This window comes from Vicia villosa, linkage group LG3, assembly GCF_029867415.1.
Source record: "Vicia villosa cultivar HV-30 ecotype Madison, WI linkage group LG3, Vvil1.0, whole genome shotgun sequence".
Classification (NCBI taxonomy): Eukaryota; Viridiplantae; Streptophyta; class Magnoliopsida; order Fabales; family Fabaceae; genus Vicia; species Vicia villosa.
The window spans coordinates 5,931,372-5,954,397 of record NC_081182.1 but is presented as its reverse complement, the minus strand read 5'-3'; the positions used below and the strand labels follow the sequence as shown (position 1 = coordinate 5,954,397).

General features: G+C 34.8%; 3 protein-coding genes and 1 non-coding gene across 4 annotated transcripts; 3 read left to right on the top strand and 1 right to left on the bottom strand.

Moving 5' to 3' along the window:
* The first annotated feature begins 1,209 nt into the window (after positions 1-1,209).
* Positions 1,210-4,347, top strand: LOC131660149 (E3 ubiquitin-protein ligase WAV3). Its single transcript, XM_058929308.1, has 2 exons — positions 1,210-1,780; positions 1,874-4,347. Exons 1-2 carry the CDS (start codon positions 1,409-1,411, stop codon positions 3,818-3,820), a joined length of 2,319 nt encoding a protein of 772 aa, XP_058785291.1. The 5' UTR covers positions 1,210-1,408; the 3' UTR covers positions 3,821-4,347.
* Positions 4,348-13,265: 8,918 nt separating this feature from the next.
* Positions 13,266-15,801, top strand: LOC131657460 (uncharacterized). Its single transcript, XM_058926857.1, has 2 exons — positions 13,266-14,886; positions 14,969-15,801. Exons 1-2 carry the CDS (start codon positions 13,266-13,268, stop codon positions 15,799-15,801), a joined length of 2,454 nt encoding a protein of 817 aa, XP_058782840.1.
* Positions 15,802-19,123: 3,322 nt separating this feature from the next.
* Positions 19,124-19,197, top strand: TRNAV-AAC (transfer RNA valine (anticodon AAC)). The gene has a single exon. It is a non-coding gene; the product is annotated as a tRNA-Val (tRNA).
* Positions 19,198-19,300: 103 nt separating this feature from the next.
* On the bottom strand, positions 19,301-22,392 carry LOC131660148 (glutamyl-tRNA reductase 1, chloroplastic-like). Its single transcript, XM_058929307.1, has 3 exons — positions 21,964-22,392; positions 20,823-21,064; positions 19,301-20,746 (listed from the first exon to the last, which is right to left on the bottom strand). The coding sequence occupies exons 1-3, from the start codon at positions 22,214-22,216 to the stop codon at positions 19,616-19,618; spliced, it is 1,626 nt and encodes a 541-aa protein (XP_058785290.1). The 5' UTR covers positions 22,217-22,392; the 3' UTR covers positions 19,301-19,615.
* Positions 22,393-23,026: the final 634 nt, after the last annotated feature.

Here is a 23,026-nt window from a genome sequence, read left to right as displayed (position 1 = left end):
GTAAAATTTAGGTTGTAACATAGTGCGGTTTGATTCGGTTTGGTTCGGTTTACAAAATACAAACCGCAAACCGAACCGAACCGTGCGGTTTTGTAAAAACTGACCCAAACTAATCCGAACCAAATGCGGTTTTTTGCGGTTTCGGTTTGGTTTGGTTTGGTTTGCGGTTTTCTATTGGGTTGGTTTGGTTTTGATCACCCCTAGGTAGAGGGGCCCTTTGGGCATAGGTCTCCAAACTACTGACACACCAAGAAAGGACGGGTCATGTGGATGTTTTGATCAGCGAGTCATTTAGACCATCTCCAATGGTAGTTTCTTCTAATAAGTTCTCCACCTAGACATGCCACATCATAGTACCATTGCATTGCAATGCAACTATGAAAAAATTGTGGTACCCAATCAAATTAGTTTATGAGGTAAAGTTGTGGGCCCAATAATAACTTTTTAGAATTATACAATTAAAATAAAAATTATAAAAATTATTTTAAGATGATGTGGCTAGTGGGACCCATAAAGAACCCAAAAATGGGTTGCACCATTGGAGATGCTCTTATATAGTAGTAGTAATTCTGACTCTTTTTTATTGCCATCAACGTTTTCACCTTTTTGTATTCCTATACATGTTTATTTCAATCTACTACAGTGTAACATGCATGAAATAGTACTAGTCTAGTTTCAAATTTTAGCTCTATAACTGACACATAGCCATAGCTTTTTACTACATAAAAATTACATTACTGTGTAATCCGAGGTTAATCTCACGTAAACATTGGATTAGTACATACTTACATACAGTCACAGTCGGTTGTAAGAAAATGGAATTGGCAGTGACTAACCCTACTCAGTGGTCCCAATTTTTATAAATAAGCAATGAGTTTTTGTGAATAATTCATTACAATCGCGAACATGATGTGACGAATCAAACCGCCAATAATTAATATTACTTTTAATATAATATAATTAAATATTACATATTGAGTTGGTGTACAATGTGCATGGATCTGCATTTAGCAGTTTGTTCGGTTATTATGATCAAGATCAACTTGATCTGTGATCCATATTTAATTGCTAATATAATTATTATAAAATAATTGAAATGATTAATGATTAATTAAACGTGGAAGCGTTGACCAATTTACATAATTAGGTAAAAACCTGTTTATTTAGAGTAGGTTAATGTTTTCACAAAACTATTAACAAAACCAAGAAGAAAAATATATATAAATACAAACAGCCAGGTAGGGAAAGAGAGAGGATAGATAGATCTCTCTCTCTCGAGGCTTTTAATTGCAGAGATCTTTTTGCTTTTCTCAAAACCAAAGCAAACAAAACTTCTCTTTCTCATATCATATCTTCCTTCTATCCAGGATAGAAAAAGTGTAGTACCTTTTCTTTTGGTGAGTGAAAAATGGGTACTGGATGGAGAAGAGCCTTTTGTACACGCGACCCTGAATCTACTATTTCTGATAGTAACAAGAAGAACCGAAGCCCGAGCCCAAGCCCGAGAAGCTGTGCTCGGTTGAGTTTTCTTTCTGGTGGTGGTAGTAATAGTTCCACTCCACGGTTGAATCAATCTCAACCTGCTTCAAGTCCAAGCCTGCGTTGTCGTACAATAACTGAAGCAGCTTCTCAAATGAATGATAGCCCCAGATTTCAAAGCAAAAGTAGCAGTAACACTCCAAGGATAACGAAATCTCCTAGAGTAAATTCAGCGTCGAATCCAAGTTCTCCTCGCTCTCCTTTGAAGTTGTCTCTCTTCAAAAACAGCTTCAAATTCAGGGTATATATACTTTTTCATCCATATTCATTTATAGAAATTTTCATGAGATCCAATTCCAAAGATATTTATTATTGATTTGATTTTTTTAAACAGAGTAGCTGCGGAATCTGTTTGAATAGTGTGAAAACTGGACAAGGAATGGCGATTTACACGGCGGAATGTGCACATGCTTTTCATTTCCCGTGCATCGCAGCACATGTACGCAATCATGCTACTCTTGTTTGCCCTGTCTGCAACGCCACATGGAAGGACGTTCCGCTACTAGCGGCGCACAAGAATCTCGCTGCTCAACAATCTCACACAAACCACTCCAATGGAAATGATAATTCAAAACAAATGGAAAATCCACCTCCAGTTTTCAGAACCAAGAACTTGAATCAGTCTCAACATCATCAACAACATCAGCAACAATCAGAATCAACGAGATCTTACGACGATGATGAGCCTCTTCTTTCTTCTTCCGCCGGTGGTGGAAGGATTATCACTATTCCTGAAGTTGATGAAAACGTGGAAGATGATGAGGATGACAACGACAACGGCGAGTTTCAAGGTTTTTTCGTTAACACAAAATCTACATCATCTAACAAATCCCACTCCGACGATATACAATCTGGTGACGGAGATTCAAGAACTGTCCAGGTGAAGTTAATGCCAGAGTGTGCAGTCGTATCAGTTTCCAGAACACACGAAACATACGCTTTGGTTTTGAAAGTGAAAGCACCGCCGCCCCTCCGCGGCGGAACCAGCACTCTGGATCCTTCACGGCGAGCACCGATAGATCTCGTAACAGTACTAGATATTGGAGGAAGCATGACTAGTGCAAAGCTTCAAATGCTAAAGCGCGCGATGCGTTTGGTAATTTCCTCATTAGGCCCAGCTGATAGGCTTTCTATTGTCGCATTTTCTTCTATTTCCAAACGGCTCTTACCGTTGAGAAGAATGACGGCTCAAGGTCAGCGTATGGCTCGGCGCATCATTGACCGCCTTGTCACCGGTGAAGGAAACGGCTTAGGAGAGGCTTTGAGGAAAGCAACAAGAGTATTGGAAGATCGTAGAGAAAGAAACCCTGTTTGTAGCGTCATGCTTTTATCTGACGGTCAAGATGAAAAGGTTCATAACAGTAACAAACAAAATCAACGCAAGACATTCAGCCACGCGTCCTCGACCCGGTTTGCTCACATTGAAATACCGGTTCACGCGTTTGGGTTTGGAAGTAAAACCGGTTACAGTCATGAACCTGGGGAAGACGCGTTTGCTAAATGCGTTGGTGGGCTTTTGAGTGTTGTAGTTCAGGACTTGAGGATTCAATTGGGCTTTCAATCTGATTCGGCCCGGGCCGAAATTAGTGCTATATATTCCTGCAGTGGTAGGCCCACGCTGCTAAGCTTAGGAGCCGTACGGCTCGGCGATTTATACGCTGAGGAAGAAAGAGAGCTATTAGTTGAAATGAGAGTTCCCTTGTCAACTTTGGGTACAGGGACCAACCATGTGATGACGGTACGGTGTCTTTATAAGGACCCAGCAAGTCAAGAGATAGTATACGGTAGAGAACAGGGACTTACAGTGCAACTACATAATCAGAATCAGTTTCAGACCGTACGATCATCACAAACCAGGATCGAGAGGCTGAGAAACCTGTTCATAACTACCAGAGCCATAGCTGAGTCAAGGAGACTTCTAGATCATAACAGTGACTTCACCAGCGCCCAACATTTACTTTCTTCAGCTCGTGCGCTTTTGATTCAATCTGGCTCGGCTTCGGCTGAACAGTATGTTCGCGGCTTGGAAGCTGAGCTGGCAGAGCTTCATTGGAGGAGACAACAAGAACAAGTTCAAGTTGAGGCTCAACAGCAACAAATGGTGCAAAGAAGAAGAGGAGTTGAGAGAGAGATGAATAGTAATATGGTGGATGAAAATGGTGAGCCGCTTACACCTACATCAGCTTGGAGAGCGGCTGAGATGCTGGCTAAGATGGCTATGGTCAAGAAGTCCTTGAATAAAGTCAGCGACTTACACGGCTTCGAAAATGCTAGGTTTTAATTTTTTTTAATTAATACTCCCTCCGTCTCATAATAAGTGTCTTATTTGAGTTTTGCGCGGTTTTTAAGAAAATGATTGGATGTGTTGGTTTTAATGATAAAGTTAATATTATTTACTAAAGTACCCTTATTTCTTATAGGTATTAGAGAAGTTGAAAAACGTGAAAGTTAATAAATAGGGGTATAGTAGTGGAAAAAATTATAAATGTTGCATTGGTTTTCTAAAGAGACATTTATTTTGAGACATGAAAAAAGTGCAAATGAGACACTTATTATGAGACGGAGGGAGTAATTATCTTTTCTTATTTTTTTATAATTTTGAACATTATGTAAATTTGAGGGAAGAAAACAATTGGGGATGGGAATAGAGACAAAGTGGTAGCAACCGGTGCGGCCCTTTGTGCATGGGAAGATGGGAGTGTATGGCCCACTTTAAATTGGGAGAATTTGATTGGTTGGTTGATCATATCTTTTTGTCTTCTCTCTGTTCTATATACTGTTATCAATTTTAATCATTCCCTTTTCAAAGATCATAGTCCATGAGATTCATTACAACTCAAAACTTATGTTGACATGGGGTTTTTTGATTGTATGATTTTTTTATAATGATTTGCCTTTTATGTCAACATCTTGAGGATTTTGGATGTGGTTTTATTGTATTGGATAATATGTGGGTCTAATAATCAAGGAGTGGAATAGGTATGGGTTAACATGATCTTTTGGAAGAAAAACAAGATAGAGGGAAATGATGAATGAATGATTGCATTCTTCATGGCAACTTGATGCTTTTATTGGAAATACTCCTTACCTTAACAACTTTAGAATCGAAATATGTGGAAGGGACCCAAAAGTGCTAAAAGGCAATTATTTGAGAAATACCAATAACGTGCTTTGGAGTTATGTGGGTAAAAAAGATGGGAAATAGGGTGCATTTTTGTGTCAGAAATAAGACATCTAAAAATGTTATGGCAAGTGAGTGTATTGCAAGAAATTGAATTTACTCAGACGGTTTTCACTTTATTTCAATATTAGTAACACCCTAAACAAAACATGGTAATAGTAATGAAAGTTTTATTTGGGTAGAAGAGTATTTTATTTAATAAGATATGTACAAGATTGAATGTTTATTTTCAAATGTTTAACTGAATATTTATAGATGCAGTGGAGAGATAGGTTTTTCAAATGTTTAACTGAATATTTATAGATGCAGTGGAGAGATAGGTTTTATGCTTACAAAATTAGACTACCTGTCTCTTAAGTTTGTTTCATTAAAAGAGTAAATGTGCTCAGTTATCCTTTTATGTTAGAAGTGAGATTGGTCCAATGACTACTATACTTATTCCTTCAGGGAATTTTGCCCAATCATGGAGGGGGAAGTGAGTTAAAGTGTGTGTTTGAAAACGTGGTGGGTCACCGCCACCTCACGTTTCATACTCTTCCACCGTGATTTTTGAGAAACTACAAGTAGTAGCTTTACTAATCGTGCAACTTCACCGCAATTTTACCATAAATCTAAACATAGGCAAATTAGGGCTATGCAAAATTCTCAAAATTTGACTACTACAAAAATTTAAGCAAAATTTGACTATTATACTTATGTTGGAATTTAAACACGACATCTATAAGGACGAAGTGAATTAAACTAGGATACCTCAATCTAAATAAGGAAACTAGATTACGATGCAATGAAACATAATTAAATATAATCATATATGTCGAATTCAACTCTAACCTCTATGTCCTACATTGAACATTAATGTTAGAAGTGTTGGTGTTACATAACTTAGATGGTGCCACCTCTATTAAAAAATGTCATTATTACATAACATGTAACTACTTCTTAAAATGTAGTCACCTTATTAAAATGTGACTACTTCCAAAACTTGGTAAAATAATTAAGAACATCTTAATTTAGATAGTCATAAGTTTCTCTTTATACATTTAATTTGATGTTTTTCCTTCAAATTCTCATTAAGTCATCTCATCACAATTATTTTTCATGTACTCACCTATTATCTCTGTGTCATGATATATTGATGAGAGATATTTTGTCATCTTCCTCAAAGGAATGAAAGCTACAAAGTCTCAAATTACCAACACCTTTAGATATAGATATGATGAGGCTTAAGTCGAGGTTAGAAGTTGTTCATAAATACAAAAGGCCAACTATATGTAACATTAAAACAGTTCTCAATCACAATCAAGCAAGCTTATCTTCCTCTGTTTGACAACAAATTTCCAGCTGCTTTCTAAAAATAAATAAGAGATTGAGGGGGGACAATTTATGCTAGTTTGCATGAAAATAGGATCTTAAGTAGAGACCAGAGTTGTGGAGCCCAATAAGTTTATCAGTTGTCTAAATCCATCACTATCTAGGCCTTTCTGTTATTGCCAGGCCCTGAGTTGTTTTGGTTTTATTCTTATTAGCGTAGTAATTAGTAATTACTAAGAACCTTACTTAGCTAGCTACCACTATAACAACAACAACATTGGTATAGATATGATTGAGGGGGCATGCCTATTATTATGTCACTTAGCCTATGTCTATTACTACTAAATATGGAGGTTTCTTTCACTTCTATTGAAAGGAAAAAGATACATTAAAGAGAAAATAAACTGAACAAGCAATTTTTTCTTTTTACTTTTTTAATTTATTGATTTATAAATATTAACAAGTAATTTATATTTATATGAAAATATAAATTGAATCATAGACCTACTATTTAAGTCATTTAACTCAACTAACAAATGTTAATTGAATTATCCTTCTAATTTTATTTATTATTAATACTATCTCTTTTGATTGACATTTTATCAGTTATTTAATCATCATATTTATTATTTTTTTACAATTCTTGTGTTCAAGTTTCATTTTACTTTTTATCATCATAACTTCCACCATAAAAATATTGTATAATTTGTCTAGTTAGGATAATTTTAAATCGGATCAATCTTTTCCACAATCCTTTGAATTATGATTAAAATGATAGAAAACACAAACTATTAATAGAAAAACAATTAAAAATAATATAAAAACTCGCTAAAAATCGTGTAATGACTAAACGACTTCGGTAGTTATCTTCCACTATTCAACTTTTTTTTTGATGAAATATCGGTCAATCTCAGTTCGTTTTATTTTGTGATAATGAACATGATTATGTGTAATACTGATGGTTTATTTGTTGTCAAACACAAGCTCAATAAAATTTTCACAATGTATTTTCAAATCTTTTAGCACGTAATTCACTCACAATAGTTCACAAACTCCTAGTGACATAGTTCTAAATTATGCTTCATCACTTGATCGAGTTACTACACTTTGCTTCTTGCATCTCCAAATAACAAGATTTTCACACAAGAAAATACAATAGTCAGAAGTAGAAATTCGATTGTTTATTGAACATGCATAATAAACATTTATGTATACTTTCATAGATAGATTTCCATCTCTTTTGCACAAGACGTCTCTTCTCACACTTGCTTTGAGATAATATTATAGAATTCAGTCAACAATTTGTAAATGCCTTGCTCTTGGGCCATACATTAATTGACTCACTACACTGATTGCATAAGCCAAATATGGTCAAATGTGTGTCAAATAAATCAACTTTCTCATTAGTCTCTGATATTATGTCTTGTTAACTTTGGCTCTTTCTTCTTCATAACTCATCATATAAATTTTGTTCAATAGAAACATTTACAAGTTTGTATCCAATCTTTCATATTTTGTCCAAAAGATAAAGTACATATTTTCTCTAAGAGATAAATGTGTTTTTTTACCAGTCTATTTCAATTCCAAAGAAATAATTGAATTGGCCAATGTCCTTCATTTCGAACTCCACCGATAATTTCTCCTTGAGTAACTACCTCTCAGTCAAATCGTCTTATATAATAATAATATAAACAAAATAAACAAGAAGTACAATTAGTTTTCCTCCTTGTGAATACTTGAAGAATAGAGTGTGACCTCATTGGATTTACTTATAACCCAAAGATGTCATTGCTTTGTGAATCTTCCAAACTATGCCTGATAGAAATGCTTTAGTCTATAAAGACCTTCCTTAGTTAACATACTTTTTTTATTGTGATACCATAGTTTGGTGAAATCTCTGTATGCACCTCCTCCTATAAGTTTCCATGTATGGATTTATTTTAAACACCAAATTGGTTTAGCTCCCAACTAAAGTGAGAAACAAGAGATGATAATATTCTAACAATATTCATCCTTACAAATGGAGCAAATATCTCATCATAAATATCAAGAAATCCATATGGGTTGTCCTTTATTGTATAGGTTCATCAACATTCATTTGACTTCTTTGTTTAAAAATGTAATTCTTTGCGTTGAAACTATGTTGTATGTCGAAATGTATTATGTGTGTCGAAATTGTATAGCTGTCGAAATGTCGAAAGAGTTAGCCTCGACAGGAATTTTGACTTAGCCTTTTTTTTGTAATTTTAGTTGAATTAGGTTAGTTAAAGTTTGCTTAATTGTAATTTTTAGCCAGAAGAAAGTCAACAAAGATGTTAAACAAAAAAGACATTTGTTCAAGAAAACATTAATGACATGTTTTAAGAACATTAATGATGAAGTGACAACAAAGCATCGTCTAGATTCGACGAAGGCAAACATGGTTTGGAGGAATCTTAAGAACAGATCCACAAGATTAGGATCATATGGAAACATGTCCAGAATCTTGAAAAGGATAGTTAACAAAACCCTCTATGCATCAATCATGGTGTTAACAAGACCCTTTCATTCACCATAATTTATGTGATTGTGAACTGTTTGAACTTGGTGCATTTTGCTCACCAAGTGTTTGACGAATTAACAAACACACAAATTATTGTAGCTACCTTAAATAGATCATTGGAAGTAATAATCACCGAGTGACATAGTTTAAGCACTTGATAATCTTGAACAAAGTATTGATTCACTTTTCATCAATCTCAATCCATTCGGTCTCGCATATTCAATCATTCCAATAAAAGATCATTTTAGACGAATTTAAATCCGGGTGCTTTCGCTTATATTTGAAAAAGCACGAAAAATAAACAAGGGATCTATTCAACCCCCTTCTAGATCTATCCTATCGTCTAAAAAGAAAATAAATATTATGTAAAATAATATATATATATATATATATATATATATATATATATATATATATATAAGGAAGGTTATATTTACTCCAAGAGTAAGTTATTATAACTTACTCCAAATCTAGACCATTGATTCTTCTCAATCTAATGGTTAAAAATAATAAGTAATAGTTTTCTCTCTCCACATTTAATTACTTATTATTTTTAACCACTAGATTGAAAAGAATCAATGGTCTAGATTTGGAGTAAGTTATAATAACTTACTTCAGGAGTAAATATAACCCTCTCTCTCTCTCTCTCTCTCTCTCTCTCTCTCTCTCTCTCTCTCTCTCTCTCTCTCTCTCTCTCTCTCTCTCTCTCTCTCTCTCTCTCTCTCTCTCTCTCTCTCTCTCTCTCTCTCTCTCTCTCTCTCCTCTCTCTCTCTCTCTCTCTCTCTCTCTCTCCTCTCTCTCTCTCTCTCTCTCTCTCTCCTCTCTCTCTCTCTCTCTCTCTCTCTCTCTCTCTCTCTCTATCTATCTATCTATCTATCTATCTATCTATCTATCTATCTATCTATCTATCTATCTATCTATCTATCTATCTATATATCTATCTATCTATCTATCTATCTATATATATATATATATATATATATATATATATATATATATATATATATATATATATATATGACAGGTCGATCATTATTCAAAATTCAAAAGTAGGAAATAATTGTTTAAAACAATATATTAACAAAAAAGAAATTATAAGCAACTTGTATTCCAACAAGAGTACTAAGAGCATTTTTAATGGGGTCGTTTAATGTACACTAAGATTTATAAGTTCTGGAACTTAGTATTATTATCATTGGAGCTGACACACGTGGCGTTCCCGTTGCTAAAATATTTGTGTAAGTTACATCATGAAGCAATCCAAAAAAGTGAGTTGCTTATCATTAAATAATATTAATCTTGATAATTTGTGGGGCCAAATATAAATTGATTGAACCACATATAGATTACTCATTAAAATTACCATTGAAGTAAAATTGGTTTAGATTGCTTAGATGTTATTTAAATGTAATGTGGCAATTTGGTCCCACGCAAATAGTTCAAGCAATTTAAATAAGTTTCCCCATCGGAGATGTTCTAAGAGTACTTAAAAATTAATATGGCCCGATTTATTTAAGTAAGAGAGATTAAATATGATTTTTTTTATTTCTTTTTTAGAAATTAATTTTAATTTTATAATTTTTGTAAAGGATCAAACAATAGACTTGGTTAAATATAAAAAAAAAAACGCAACTTAATTTTAATTTTATAATTTTTGTAAAGGATCAAACAATTAAGAATATTAAGAGTGAGACTTGGTTAGTTATATGATAAACAAGGTTACAGACAATGTATATTACTATTATTCTAGGACATTATTGCTGCACGTACAAGCCATGAGGTTGTGGTGGAGATTTTGTATATTATATGAACAAAATAAATTATATCTATTTAAAGTGACTGCAAATGTAACACATATTTTCATAACCAAAAAATATATAACCATCATATTCATATATTCATAATGATACTGTTTCATGTTGTTTAAATACTATTAAATAAAAGAAGAAATTTGTGTAGCATAAATAGTAGTGGTGATATGAATTTATTCACGTGATGTTGTAGGGGGGGACCGTTGTTCACTCTGTCTGTACAACACCCGATACAGATTTGCATATCATTTTCGTATGGAGAATTTGTATCCCACGTTTCATATTTCAAAATCAATTTCAAATCAAAGCTCTTCATAGTGTACATTAGGCCTTGAACCTTTGATGCATAAGCTGCAGTAGTTTCATTCTTAGATTTTTTTTACTGTAATGCCACAAAAATGAAACAAATATACCATAATGTCACAAAATGAAAATAAATGACCAATAGGCCACATTTCCAGTTCAGGTCCGGCCACCCCTTGGACGGACGGATGAAGGCCTTTTTCTCGTAGTTTGGGTCCGGCCAGGGGTGGGCCGGACGGTAACTGGGCCCTTTTTTTTTTTTTTTTTTTTAAATTGATTATTAAAAGCTATAATTGATTTTTTATTTTAATTAAAGATTAAAAAACAATAAAATTAAATAAAAAACATTAAATACATTAAATAAAAAATATAATAAATAAAATTTATTAAATAAAAAATATAATAAATTAAATACATTAAATAAAAACATTAAAATATAAATTAAATACATTAAATAAAAACAATAAAATTAAATAAAAAACAATAAAATTTATAAAAAACATTAAAATATAATAAATAACATTAAATATGAATAAAAAAAATTGTATTTCCAATATTTATTTTATTCAATACATAAACACGTACAAGGAAAGAAGGCCTATTTTTTTTTGGGCTTTGGTTGGACCATATGGCCACCAGTGAGACATTTTTTGGGTATCTTTGCTCTCTTACCCTTACCTAACGGTTGCTCAATGTTTGGTGGAGGTTGCCTTTGTGGAGAATCGTCGCTTGAAAGATCATCGTTTTGATGCGACGGACCATCATTCATAAACCTCGCCAGTTGTTGTGGAGTTATTGTCGGTAAATTTTCGAGTACTTGATCATCAGTGATGTCAATGAATGGTTGAGTAGAAGCTACAAAGGTTTGTGGCACATTTGATGACATGTCTGGATAGTAGACATTTGTGGTGTCAAAGGTATGTTGTGGTTGGGAGAGTGAAAGCGGTTGAGATTGGGAGTATGATTGGTCGAAGTCGGGTTGAGGGATTGGGGTGTTATGTAGCGGTGGTCGAAGTGTTGATTGTTGATATTGTTCTTGGTGATAGTAGTAGTTTGTTTGGGGGGTTGAGGTGTAGGGGGTTGGAATTTGAGATGGGGTGGCAAAAAATGTGTGTTGTTGTGTGGTTTGAGTGTGTTGGTATGTTTGTGGAAAGGAAGAAGTTTGTTGTTGGAATTGTGTTTGTTGGAATTGTGTTGTTGGTTGGAATTGTGGCGTTGTTTGGAATTGTGGTGTTTGTTGGAATTGCGGTGTTTGTTGGAATTGTGGTGTTGTTTGGAATTGTGGTGTTTGTTGGAATTGTTGTGTTGTTTGGAATTGTGTGGTTGGTTGGAATGATTGTGGGATTTGTTGATGAAAGGTTGTTTGTGGGGTTGATGTAGAGGAGGTGTAATAACGAGGGTCTGCCAAATACGTTTCTTTCGACAAATATAACAATGGAATATTTCTTAACCATTGCATATAATCATCGGTGTGGCGTAAAGTAGTACTCAACTCACCTGTCATTATTAAGTTTCTTCTACCTTTCCACTCATTGTTCTCGTGAATGTTCACATCTCGATAATTACAATCCTTTACATCATTCTTCGTCACCAAGTGATGATCTCCAAGACACCTCGGGGGTTGAGGGATGTTTTGCGTAAAACCAAATTAAAGCCTAACCCTGTCGGCGTGATGCATTTCCACAATATGAAAACAGATAATATATGTAGTTGCACTCCACGCTTTAGCTTCTCGTTGAGTGCGACGAGGATATTCTTCGTAAGGCCTCCACAAAAACTGTAAGACATAAATAAATATAAGAGTCGTATTCAAGTAAATGAAAGATTTAGTATATGGGTTGGAAAATAACTTACATCTCCTTGGACCATGTGATCCAAAATGAAACGATATCCATCAAGAAAAGCATTTGGAGATGAGTAATACTCCATACCTCGTTGTGCAAATCTTGCATATTTAAAAAGTTCAATTAGGACTATGCGTTAATTTATTGGAAAAATAAATATATAGAGTAAAGAATTTACCTAGTGGCGTATGGATAGGTTGGAGCAATTTCACTCCTTGGAGCAAGTTGTGGAATGCGATAGTAAGTCCACACAGCGAGAATGAGTGAGCAGCCTCCAACACTCATGCATCCTACACGACATGCTTTGCACATCTCCCTGTAAAGGTAAGCCAAACACGCAGACCCCCAACTATATTTGCCACATTCATCAAGATCTTTGACAAATTTGAACCAAGAAGAATGCAATACATTATGAGATTTATCAGGAAATAAAACAGCAATCATACTTAAGATATATAATTTTGCATGCAGTATATTTTCCTCCTCGGTTTGTTGAGAATGGCTTTCTAATTCATTCAACTCGTCGTGTATCCATGTCAATTTTACCGAACCCTTCAAACACACATTCGTCCTTTGCCTGGTGGATTCCCTACGTGTCCATCTTTGGTTGGCACAGTATTAATACCACTTTGACTGATAAATGTATAGCAACACACATTCAAACACACATTCAAACACACATTCAAACACATAGAAAATTTATTTGTTCAGAGAACAAATATAGATTCATTTCAATGGCTCAGAGAAACATTATTTGTTCAGTGCATTACAATGGTGTTATCAGTAACGATCTAACCAACGGTTTTTCGTTTAGTAATACCGAAACAAAACGTTTCAAAGTGCATTGTAGAGCCGATTTTATGCATTTGAAGGAACGGATCGAAACAAAATTGCAACTTCCTGTAAGTGAAATTATTTATCGACTTCCGTTGTTTAATGGAGAAAGCGGTATCATTTTTTACGTCATGAAACCAATAGAGGACGACGATGGCGTTAAAGTGATGTTCGAATGTCACAATTCGTTTGCTCCTCTTGACGATATGGAGCTATATGTTCATATTGTTAGTCCTCCCATTAACCAATCGCAAGAGTCGCATTCGCATCAATACGGTTTGAGCCAACCCACTGACGAAGAGCCAACCCAAAACAATGAACCATTTATACCCGACGAACAGGTGGACGAGTACAGTGAGGATGAAATACAAGAAGTGCAATATGAAGATCTTTTTGGTGATGACAATGACCCTGATACTGTTGAGCCGTCGCAGCCTACACTTGCACGACCGATTAGCATGTACGCCCCACCGGATCACATGCGAAATATCTGTTTAGAAGAGGCACCGTCTGAATCAATTTTTGGTTCCCACATAACAAACTATAGTGATGTTGATTTATATGAGGGAATGGAGTTTGAAGACAAGGAGGAGTGCGTTGCTGCTATTCAACATTGGCATATCACCAATAATCTTGATTATTGGGTATACAAATCTGATACGAAGAGATATGTCATCAAATGCAAAAATCCAACTTGCAAATTCAAATGTAGAGCATCAGTTCGCAAGAAGAATTCTAAGTGGATGATAGCTAAGTTGAGTGGACCACATGTCTGCACAACCACTTCAATGTCGCAAGATCATAGACAACTTACATCAGATATTGTCTCTCACTGCATCAGAGATTTGGTTAACACCGACCCCTCAATTAAGGTAAAGCTCATTATTTCTCATATAACAGGAAAGTATGGTTATAATATATCTTACAGGAAAGCGTGGATTGCAAAGGTAAAGGCCATAGAATCCTTGTATGGAAACTGGGAGACATCTTACAATGACCTTCCACAATGGTTATTGGTAATGAAAACATATCTGCCTGGAATGATAATAGACTTGGAAACTTTACCTGCATTTTCAAACGAAGGAAGTCAGTTGGGTGATAAGATGATATTCCATCGTCTATTTTGGGCTTTTCAACCTTGCATCCATGGTTTTGCCTATTGCAAGCCAATCGTTCAAGTCGACGGAACATGGTTGTATGGAAGGTACAAAGGGACATTGTTGATGGCTGTGGCGCAGGATGGGAATGGTAACATTTTTCCAATTGCTTTCGCTATTGTCGAGGGTGAAACCAAGGATGCTTGGAGTTTTTTCCTTCGTAATCTAAGAATCCATGTGACACCCCAACCCAATCTATGCCTAATATCAGACAGACATCCATCGATTAAAAGTGCCTATGATGATCTTGCAAATGGATGGCAAAATCCTCCGTCATCACATGTCTATTGCATAAGGCATATCGCGCAAAATTTTATGCGTGCGATTAGAGACAAAGAACTACGTAAAAAACTCGTCAACATGGGTAATAGTCTGGTTGATCTTTATGAAGTGATTTTTTCAAATTCACTTTGTCGGTTTCTTGACATGTTTATTATTTGTAACAGGATATGCATTGACGGAGTCAACGTACAATTACTATAGAACCGAAATTCGTCAGACAAATAGAGATGCTATGGAGTGGATTGAAAATATCCCCAGGGAGAAGTGGGCAAGGGCGTTTGATAGAGGGCAACGATGGGGACACATGACGACTAACCTTGCAGAAGCAATGAACTCTGTGCTAAAGGCTACCAGAAATCTTCCAATAGCGTCTTTGTTTTCGGCCACATATTTTCGGATGGGAGCATTATTTGGTCAACGCGGACATGAATGGACAAAGAGGTTGACATCAGGCCAAACTTTTACAGACAAGTGTATCAAGGGGATGACTGAAGAAGTCAACAAAGCAAGCAGTCATAATGTTTACCAGTTTGACCGGGAGAGGTTCTATTTTATGGTGGCCGAAAGAATAAACCGCAACGATGGTCGTCCAACTGGTACTTACGGTGTTGATCTGCGAAAGCGAACATGTGATTGTGGAAAATTTCAAGCGTTCCATTTGCCTTGCTCACATGTGATTGCAGCATGTGAAAGTATACGCCAAGACTACACCATTCACATACCCGACGTGTTCAAGATACAACATGTTTTTAAAGTCTACCAACAAAGCTTCCAGATCCTCCCACATCAAGACAATTGGCCTCAATATAGAGGGCCTACTCTTTGTCATGACGAAACTATGCGTAGGAAAAAAAGAGGCCGCCCTAACAGTACTCGGATTCGAACCGAAATGGACGACATGGAAAAGGAAAAGAGAATGTGTGGGATATGCCGTGAAGTAGGCCATATCCGAAGTAAATGTCCAAATGTATCAGGCCCGTCCAATAGGCCTCCTTAATGTTTACTTCAACTAGCTTTATTTAATGTTTACTAAAACTAGCTTTATGAATGTAATATAATGTTTTTTTAATTGAGTTTGCAACCATCAATGACTAAAACAACATTTCACATTGAACATAACTAAAACAACATTTCACATTACTAATACAACATTCAATGACATCGAAATAAAGACCGCCACAAATAAAACAACCACACATGAAGCACTTAAAACGACATCACAGGAAACAATTAAAACATATTCTAAGAGATTACAACCATCAACACAATATCGTGTGGTCCTAGCATCATCATAAGGACACCAGCGTCATTTTTCACGGCTCTCCAAGAACGAGTTACTACTCCATTTGGGTCTTTCTCTGTGACCTGCCTTTCAATTTTCCTTATCTTTTCACCCTCAAGAATGTTTCCGTCTAACCATCCGATCAAGTGCCTCTGTAGATGCTCGAAAGTTTGAGTGTTCCATAGTTTGATCTTCAACGGAGGCTTTGTTGCTGAAAAAAATAATGTTGCATCTCTCTTCATAGGTGGAAACGTTGGAAGGGGTTCAGAAGACATCTCCAATAGTAACACTATACCTTCAATTGTAACTGATGTGATTGGAAATGTGGTTGTTTTGTCTTATTTATAGGCAAAAAAATAATAATAAAATATATGCCCTCGTCCATCTATTGGCCGAACCCACACATGTTCGTCCATCTATTGGCCGAACCCACAAATGTTCGTCCATCTATTGGCCGAACCAACACATGTTCGTCCAACCCGTGACTTACTCATAATTTTATTATATTTTAATCATTATTTTTAATAAAAAAACCATTTTCAAGATTAATAAATTTTTAAATTCAATTAAAATAAATATTGGCAAATGTATTTTTTTTAAATATATTTTAATTTTTTTTGAACCTTTTATTATAAATTAATTTTAATTATATTATAATATTTTTTATTATATTTAATTGTATTTTATTGCCTTTAACTCATTTTTTAAAATAAAAAAACAATTTTTTATAATTAATATTTACCATTATATCAATTTAAAAAAAACAAAAAAAAATAAAAAAAAAGGGCCCAGTTACCGTCCGGCCCACCCCTGGCCGGACCCAAACTACGAGAAAAAGGCCTTCATCCGTCCGTCCAAGGGGTGGCCGGACCTGAACTGGAAATGTGGCATATTGGTCATTTATTTTCACTTTGTGGCATTATGGTATATTTGTTTCATTTTTGTGGCAGTACAGTAAAAAAATCTTCATTCTTATTTATTTGTAGTATTTCATATTACATTCTCAGATATTGCACTCTTCACCTTTTCACCCCCTTCATAGTGTTTACTTGCACTATAGGAAAAGAAAGGTGGAAAAAAAACATAGACTAAAGGTCCGTTTGTTTCAGTTTTAAAAAAATAGATTTTTCAAAACCGTTTTTTTAAATATTACAAATTTTTTATATTTATTTTTTTAAATATGAAACATTAATTTTGACATCCTATAACATAAATATATATTATTGAAGACTAAAACTTAGTCAAAATTGTAATTTTTTAAAAAAGTTGTATTTCAAAAATGATTTTTATGAAAATCTATTTGAAATAGCTTTAAAATTAAGTGATTTTTTAAAATTTTTATATCCAAATTTTTTCTCCATAAATAGATGGAATACCTAAAATCACATTTTAAGAATAACTATTCAAACAAAATTTTTATTTGAAAATTTTATTAAAAAAATTTTATAAATTTTATTTTCACAAAATTATGTAACACTATAAAATCGTTTTTAAAAAAAAACCAAAATAAACTGGCCCTAAATATAAGAGAAAATAGTAAATTTTGTCAATGATTGATTTATCGTACACTATTTATAGACTATCCTCAAAACTAACTAACTAATTTCTATAACTAGTAACCATTCACAAATTGACCTATGACTGAATAAACATACGACAGAACTGACTCTTCCAAATAATGTAATTTTAACATGACTGATCTTTGTGTGCACAAAGATTCATAGAGTTTTTTATGATGAAAATTGTTTTCTAAACATACATGATTTTTTTTTATGTTTTATTTGATATATAGTGGTTGAGTTTCCAGCCAGATGACAAGCAAGTATTTATCAGTTTCTATCATTGTTTGAAGCATTCTCTTACACTACTCGACTGGTTTATTTCTCATGAACTTCTGAAAGTCTGAAGGATCTACACTGTTATTATTTAAACAAAAAATGGAAAATACACACAACTGGTTTCGTGGTGTAGTTGGTTATCACGTCAGCCAAATTTTTCTGCAATTTTTTATAGTAAGACTGAGCAAACCTAGCATTATATTGCCCTTTTTTATGATTTGGCCAACACTTAATAAATTGTATTGCATACCTGGTACAAACAATACATCCTTAATTATTGTTGATTTTCCATCATTAATAACATGTATCTAGAAACAATGATCGAGCTTGATGTTTGAATAATATGTTTGAACTTGCGGTTCTTGAAATGATTCTTGCACTCACTTTCCTTCAAGAATTCCTAGTTCATGTTCTTCTAATGATCCTATAAGATCTTCCATCTTTAAAGTTGTTGACGTACCAGATTCTTGAATATCAACATTATCAAAATGAGGAGTGAGTGTTCTTATTACCCTTTCAATATAATCACCATCTTCTCGGTCATTACTTCACCACAACTCTTCATAGTGTACACCTAGCCTTGAATCTTTGATGTATAAGCTGCAACAACAGTTTCATTCTTATCCATTTGCAGTATTTCATATTACCTTCTCAGGGATTGCAACTTTACATTCTTCACCTTTTCACCTCTTTTATACTAGTATTTAATCAAAAGATCCCATGTCTAGTTTGCACTCTCAGCATGAGAAATTTTATCAAAATTTGCATGGCCTTGGAGTCATTTCTCTTTTGATCTTTGGGAAGAACCTTATGGGATTTTGTTGCATTTGCATGGAATTCTTGATAACAAAACAAGGTCTTCATCGGTTTGTGCCATCTATCTCAAATCTTGACATCAAGAATTGAAAGTGTGTTTGGTTGATAATGATTGTAAACCACAGTATGCGTATTCTACACCTTGAATCAGTGCTCGTGATACCAATTTGCTAGAACAAGTGCTTGCTCGCACTATAGGAAAAACAGAGGTTGATGACTGTATGAGATTAAAGATGAAAGAAAATTGTAAATTTTGTTCATTCTGATAGAGTTATCATATAAAGGTACTTACACTATATATATAAACTATGAAATGCTTGTTCTCCAGTCTGAAGGAACTACACTGATATTGTTCAACCAAAATATGGAAAATATATACAACTGGTTTCGTGGTGTAGTTGGTTATCACGTCAGTCTAACACACTGAAGGTCTCCGGTTCGAGTCCGGGCGAAGCCAAAATCTTGAATTTTTTCATCTTTCATCATCAATGGCGTTTGTTGCTGTTAGTTTTTGCAACTTACTACAATAACCGGATACATTGTTTGTGGTAAATCCAAAGCTCATAAAAACATGTTCATTTCATGCAAATATTGTTTGTGGTAAATACAAAGCTCATAAAAACATGTTCATTTCGGTATAATACAAAACCAGATGGATGTGTAAACACATAAGCCAAATGCCAAAACAAGTTTGGTCTAGCAGATGCATAGACACAACAATCAATTGAAGCTCCACTGAGGAGACTTCTACTGTTTCAACTATGCAACTAAATATACAACCATTTTAAATCTTAAAATGGTGAGGGTGTTGTTTCCTCTTATTCTAATGAAAGAAACAAATGTGTATCGTCAAAGAAATTGGTGTTGGATCCATCTCACTTCTGGTTTTGTTCCACCTTTGCTCGAACCTTTTGCTCCAACACAGATATTTCAGTCTCAAGGCTGAACATTCTGTTCAAAGCATGCATGTTCTCAAGGGTCTCGGTTAGAGTGCGGTCATCACTCCCATCACACCTTAAATGTTGCATTGGACCATGAAGCATCCTATTCACAATACCCCGACTGAGATCATCCACAGCTTTCCGTGTCTTTTTTGAGATATCGTCGCCCATCTTACCCAAGCATTTTTCAAGCTCCGCAGCCCTGATCCTTTCAGCATAGGCCCTCAATTTTTTAATGGTAGGAACAGTTTCCAGTGAGTCCCTCCAAGCTTCAAATTGGTTTAACTCTTCATTAATGATCACCTGTGCTTCCCTTGCTTTTCTTAGCCGATCCTCTTTGTTTGCAGCCACAACCTCTTTAAGGTCGTCAACATTGTAAACTCGCGCAGATTCAATCTCCGAGACACATGAACCAACATTCCGAGGAACAGAAATGTCAATGAAAAGGCGATGACCTCCAACATTTTGATTTGTTGGAGGAAGGTCCTTGACGTCGTCTTTCACGAATAATGGGGTTTCTGATGCTGTACTGGTGAATACTACATCTGCTTCACCAGCACAGGAGAGCATTTCTGAAAGAGGTTTGTAAATAATTTCAATATCCTTCAGATCTTCCCGTATTGCAGCAACTCTTTCCTCAGTTCTATTGACAACAACCACCCTTGAGCAACCTTTTGAAGCCAAATGTTTGATTACTAGCTTTCCCATCTTCCCAGCACCGATTACAAGCATTCTGGCACTACCATGAGAGGCTCCAGGTAGCTTCATATAGGCCAACTCAACAGCGGCTGAGCTCACAGAAACTGCCCCAGCAGCAATGTTAGTCTCGGCTCTAACCCGTTTTCCAACAGTTATTGCATGCTTGAATAGACCGCTAATATTTCTTCCAAATCCATTAACTCCTTGTCCAACTTTGACAACTTGCTTAACCTGAGCAAGGATTTGACCTTCTCCCAATACAAGAGACTCAAGACCTGCTGATACTTGAAAAATATGTTGTGTGGCATCTTTGTTGTAAAGTAAAAACCGGTGCTCACAAAGCTCTGAAACAGGAACAGAACTTGTCTGCAAACAAGAACATGAACCTTAAATATGTTGCAATGTACTACAAATACCTTTAGGAGATAAACTTGCTACTTACCTTTGACATCCATTCCATGACCTCTTTGACACCACGGTGTTGGGATAGAGCAACAACATATATCTCCATTCGGTTACAGGTACTCAGAACCGCTGCTTCTTCAATATGATTGAGACTGCACAGCTCTGCAATAGCTCTAGGCCATTCTGCTTCCGGTATGGCAAGTTTTTCACGCATCTCCACCGGAGCAGTGTGCACACTGAGCCCAATGACAACAATGCTGCTCCTTTCCTTTGTATATCCTGTTAAAAGTTAATTGTAGAAATTATTCGAAAGTCTCAACTTGCATGTTTAAAAAAATTAACCATAACAAATCATTGACCAATGAAAAGCATGTAATCTCGTCTTTCTTTCTCTCCTTTGGTAAATAACCCTCTAGACGTTACAAATCACAAATGCTAGAAGTCTTAGAAACATTGATATGTAATTAGTGATGCAACATAAAAGCCCAACCAATAAAGAAATATATCAAAGAGAAACAGATCTCCTTTATGAAGTAACAACAACAACTAAGCATTATGCCACTACATGGATAAACCTTCGCCGTAACGTTCTATCCAAGACCCGTGTTTCTATCCAAATTGTTAATCTCGAGATCTTTCTTCATAACTTCTCTTAGTCTTTCTAGATCTCTTTCCTCTTCTAGTTGTTTGACTTCTCGCCATCTAATCTACTCTCTTTACCACAAAATTTATGGGTCTTCTCTCTACATATCCAAACCACCTAAGCATATTTCCCACCATCTTCTCTACTATAGATAGACACAACTCCAACACTATCTCTAATATTTTCATTTATAATCTTATCTTTCTAGTCTTACCACACACCTCTTCTACACAAACTTTATTCCCGTGTTGATTCTTAACCACCCAACATTCACATTCTGTCTCGTACAACATCGCAAGTCTTCTCTATGAAGTAAATAGACTCAAAATCACCAGTGAAAAAAGAGAGATAAAACATTAAAATTCAATGCTTAAATACTATTCAGCATCCAGAGAAACAATAGAATCAACATTTTGAGCAATAATGCAAACTCACTGCTGTTGCATTAGCTATTCGTATATCTAACATAATTCATAGGATTAGAAATTAGAAAAAAATAGGACAGAAAATATGGAAGATGAATGCATTGACTTACTATCAGCTGAGGAAGTTTTGAGGAGCTCAAGAGGAGAGAGGGAGCTACTGCTGCTGCCATTATTCTGAACAGAATTTTGAGCATCACAACGAATGATTCCTTTTTGAATGAAGGTGGTTCTGGATTTCGTTAGAAGTGAAAAATGAGATTGAGTGGACGGTGATGATGACCTTGAAGAAGAAGAAGAAGATGGAGATGATTTGAGGAAAAGAGAGTCGAATTTGGGAGCGGAGAAAGTGGTTGAAACTGCCATTGTGAGAGAAGAACCGTAACCCTAGTATTGAATCTGAAAGAGGAGGAGGAAGGGGGAAAAAACGGTGTAATTGAATTGACCCTTCCACACACACAGAGAGACGCACACTCGGTGTGGTTGTGAAGATGATGGGTTTTTAGAGAGAAAATAGTTTGGGATGTGTTTCTGTGAGTTTTGATTGGCTTGTGTACCGCGCGTTTTATCCACACTCTCTCTTCGATGGACCCTACTCCACAATCCAAATTTCACTATCTTTTATCATACTCATAATTATTACTCTTTAATGTAATGTTTTTTTACATTACATTTTTTAAAATGATTTTCATTGTTTAAATAAATTTAATAGTATTTAATTATAATCATTTTAAATTTTAAAATTAATTATAAAAAATTGTATATCATTACTCTGGTTATCAAATAAATAGAATTAAGTCAGATTTATTTTTTATTATAAATAAAATATAACTTTTTAGATTCATTGAATATAAAACATATCTAATTTATATATAGTTTAAAAAAAATGTTAACATGTGCTGGGCACATGTTATTGATACTTTAATTAGAAATATTTTTATGCGTTTATTTAATTTTTTAAAACTTTAAACATAATTTTATTATATTTATTTTTTTCTAATTAAAGTATATTAACACGTGCCCTAAGGGCACATGTTAGCATAATCATAGTTTAAATACATTATTTATTGAATGAAGGTAAAAAGTCAAATTTATTTATAAAAGATAATGGAGGGTGTATTATTTCATTACTCCAAAATGAATATACTATTGATATCAATGTTTTAAAAAACGGAT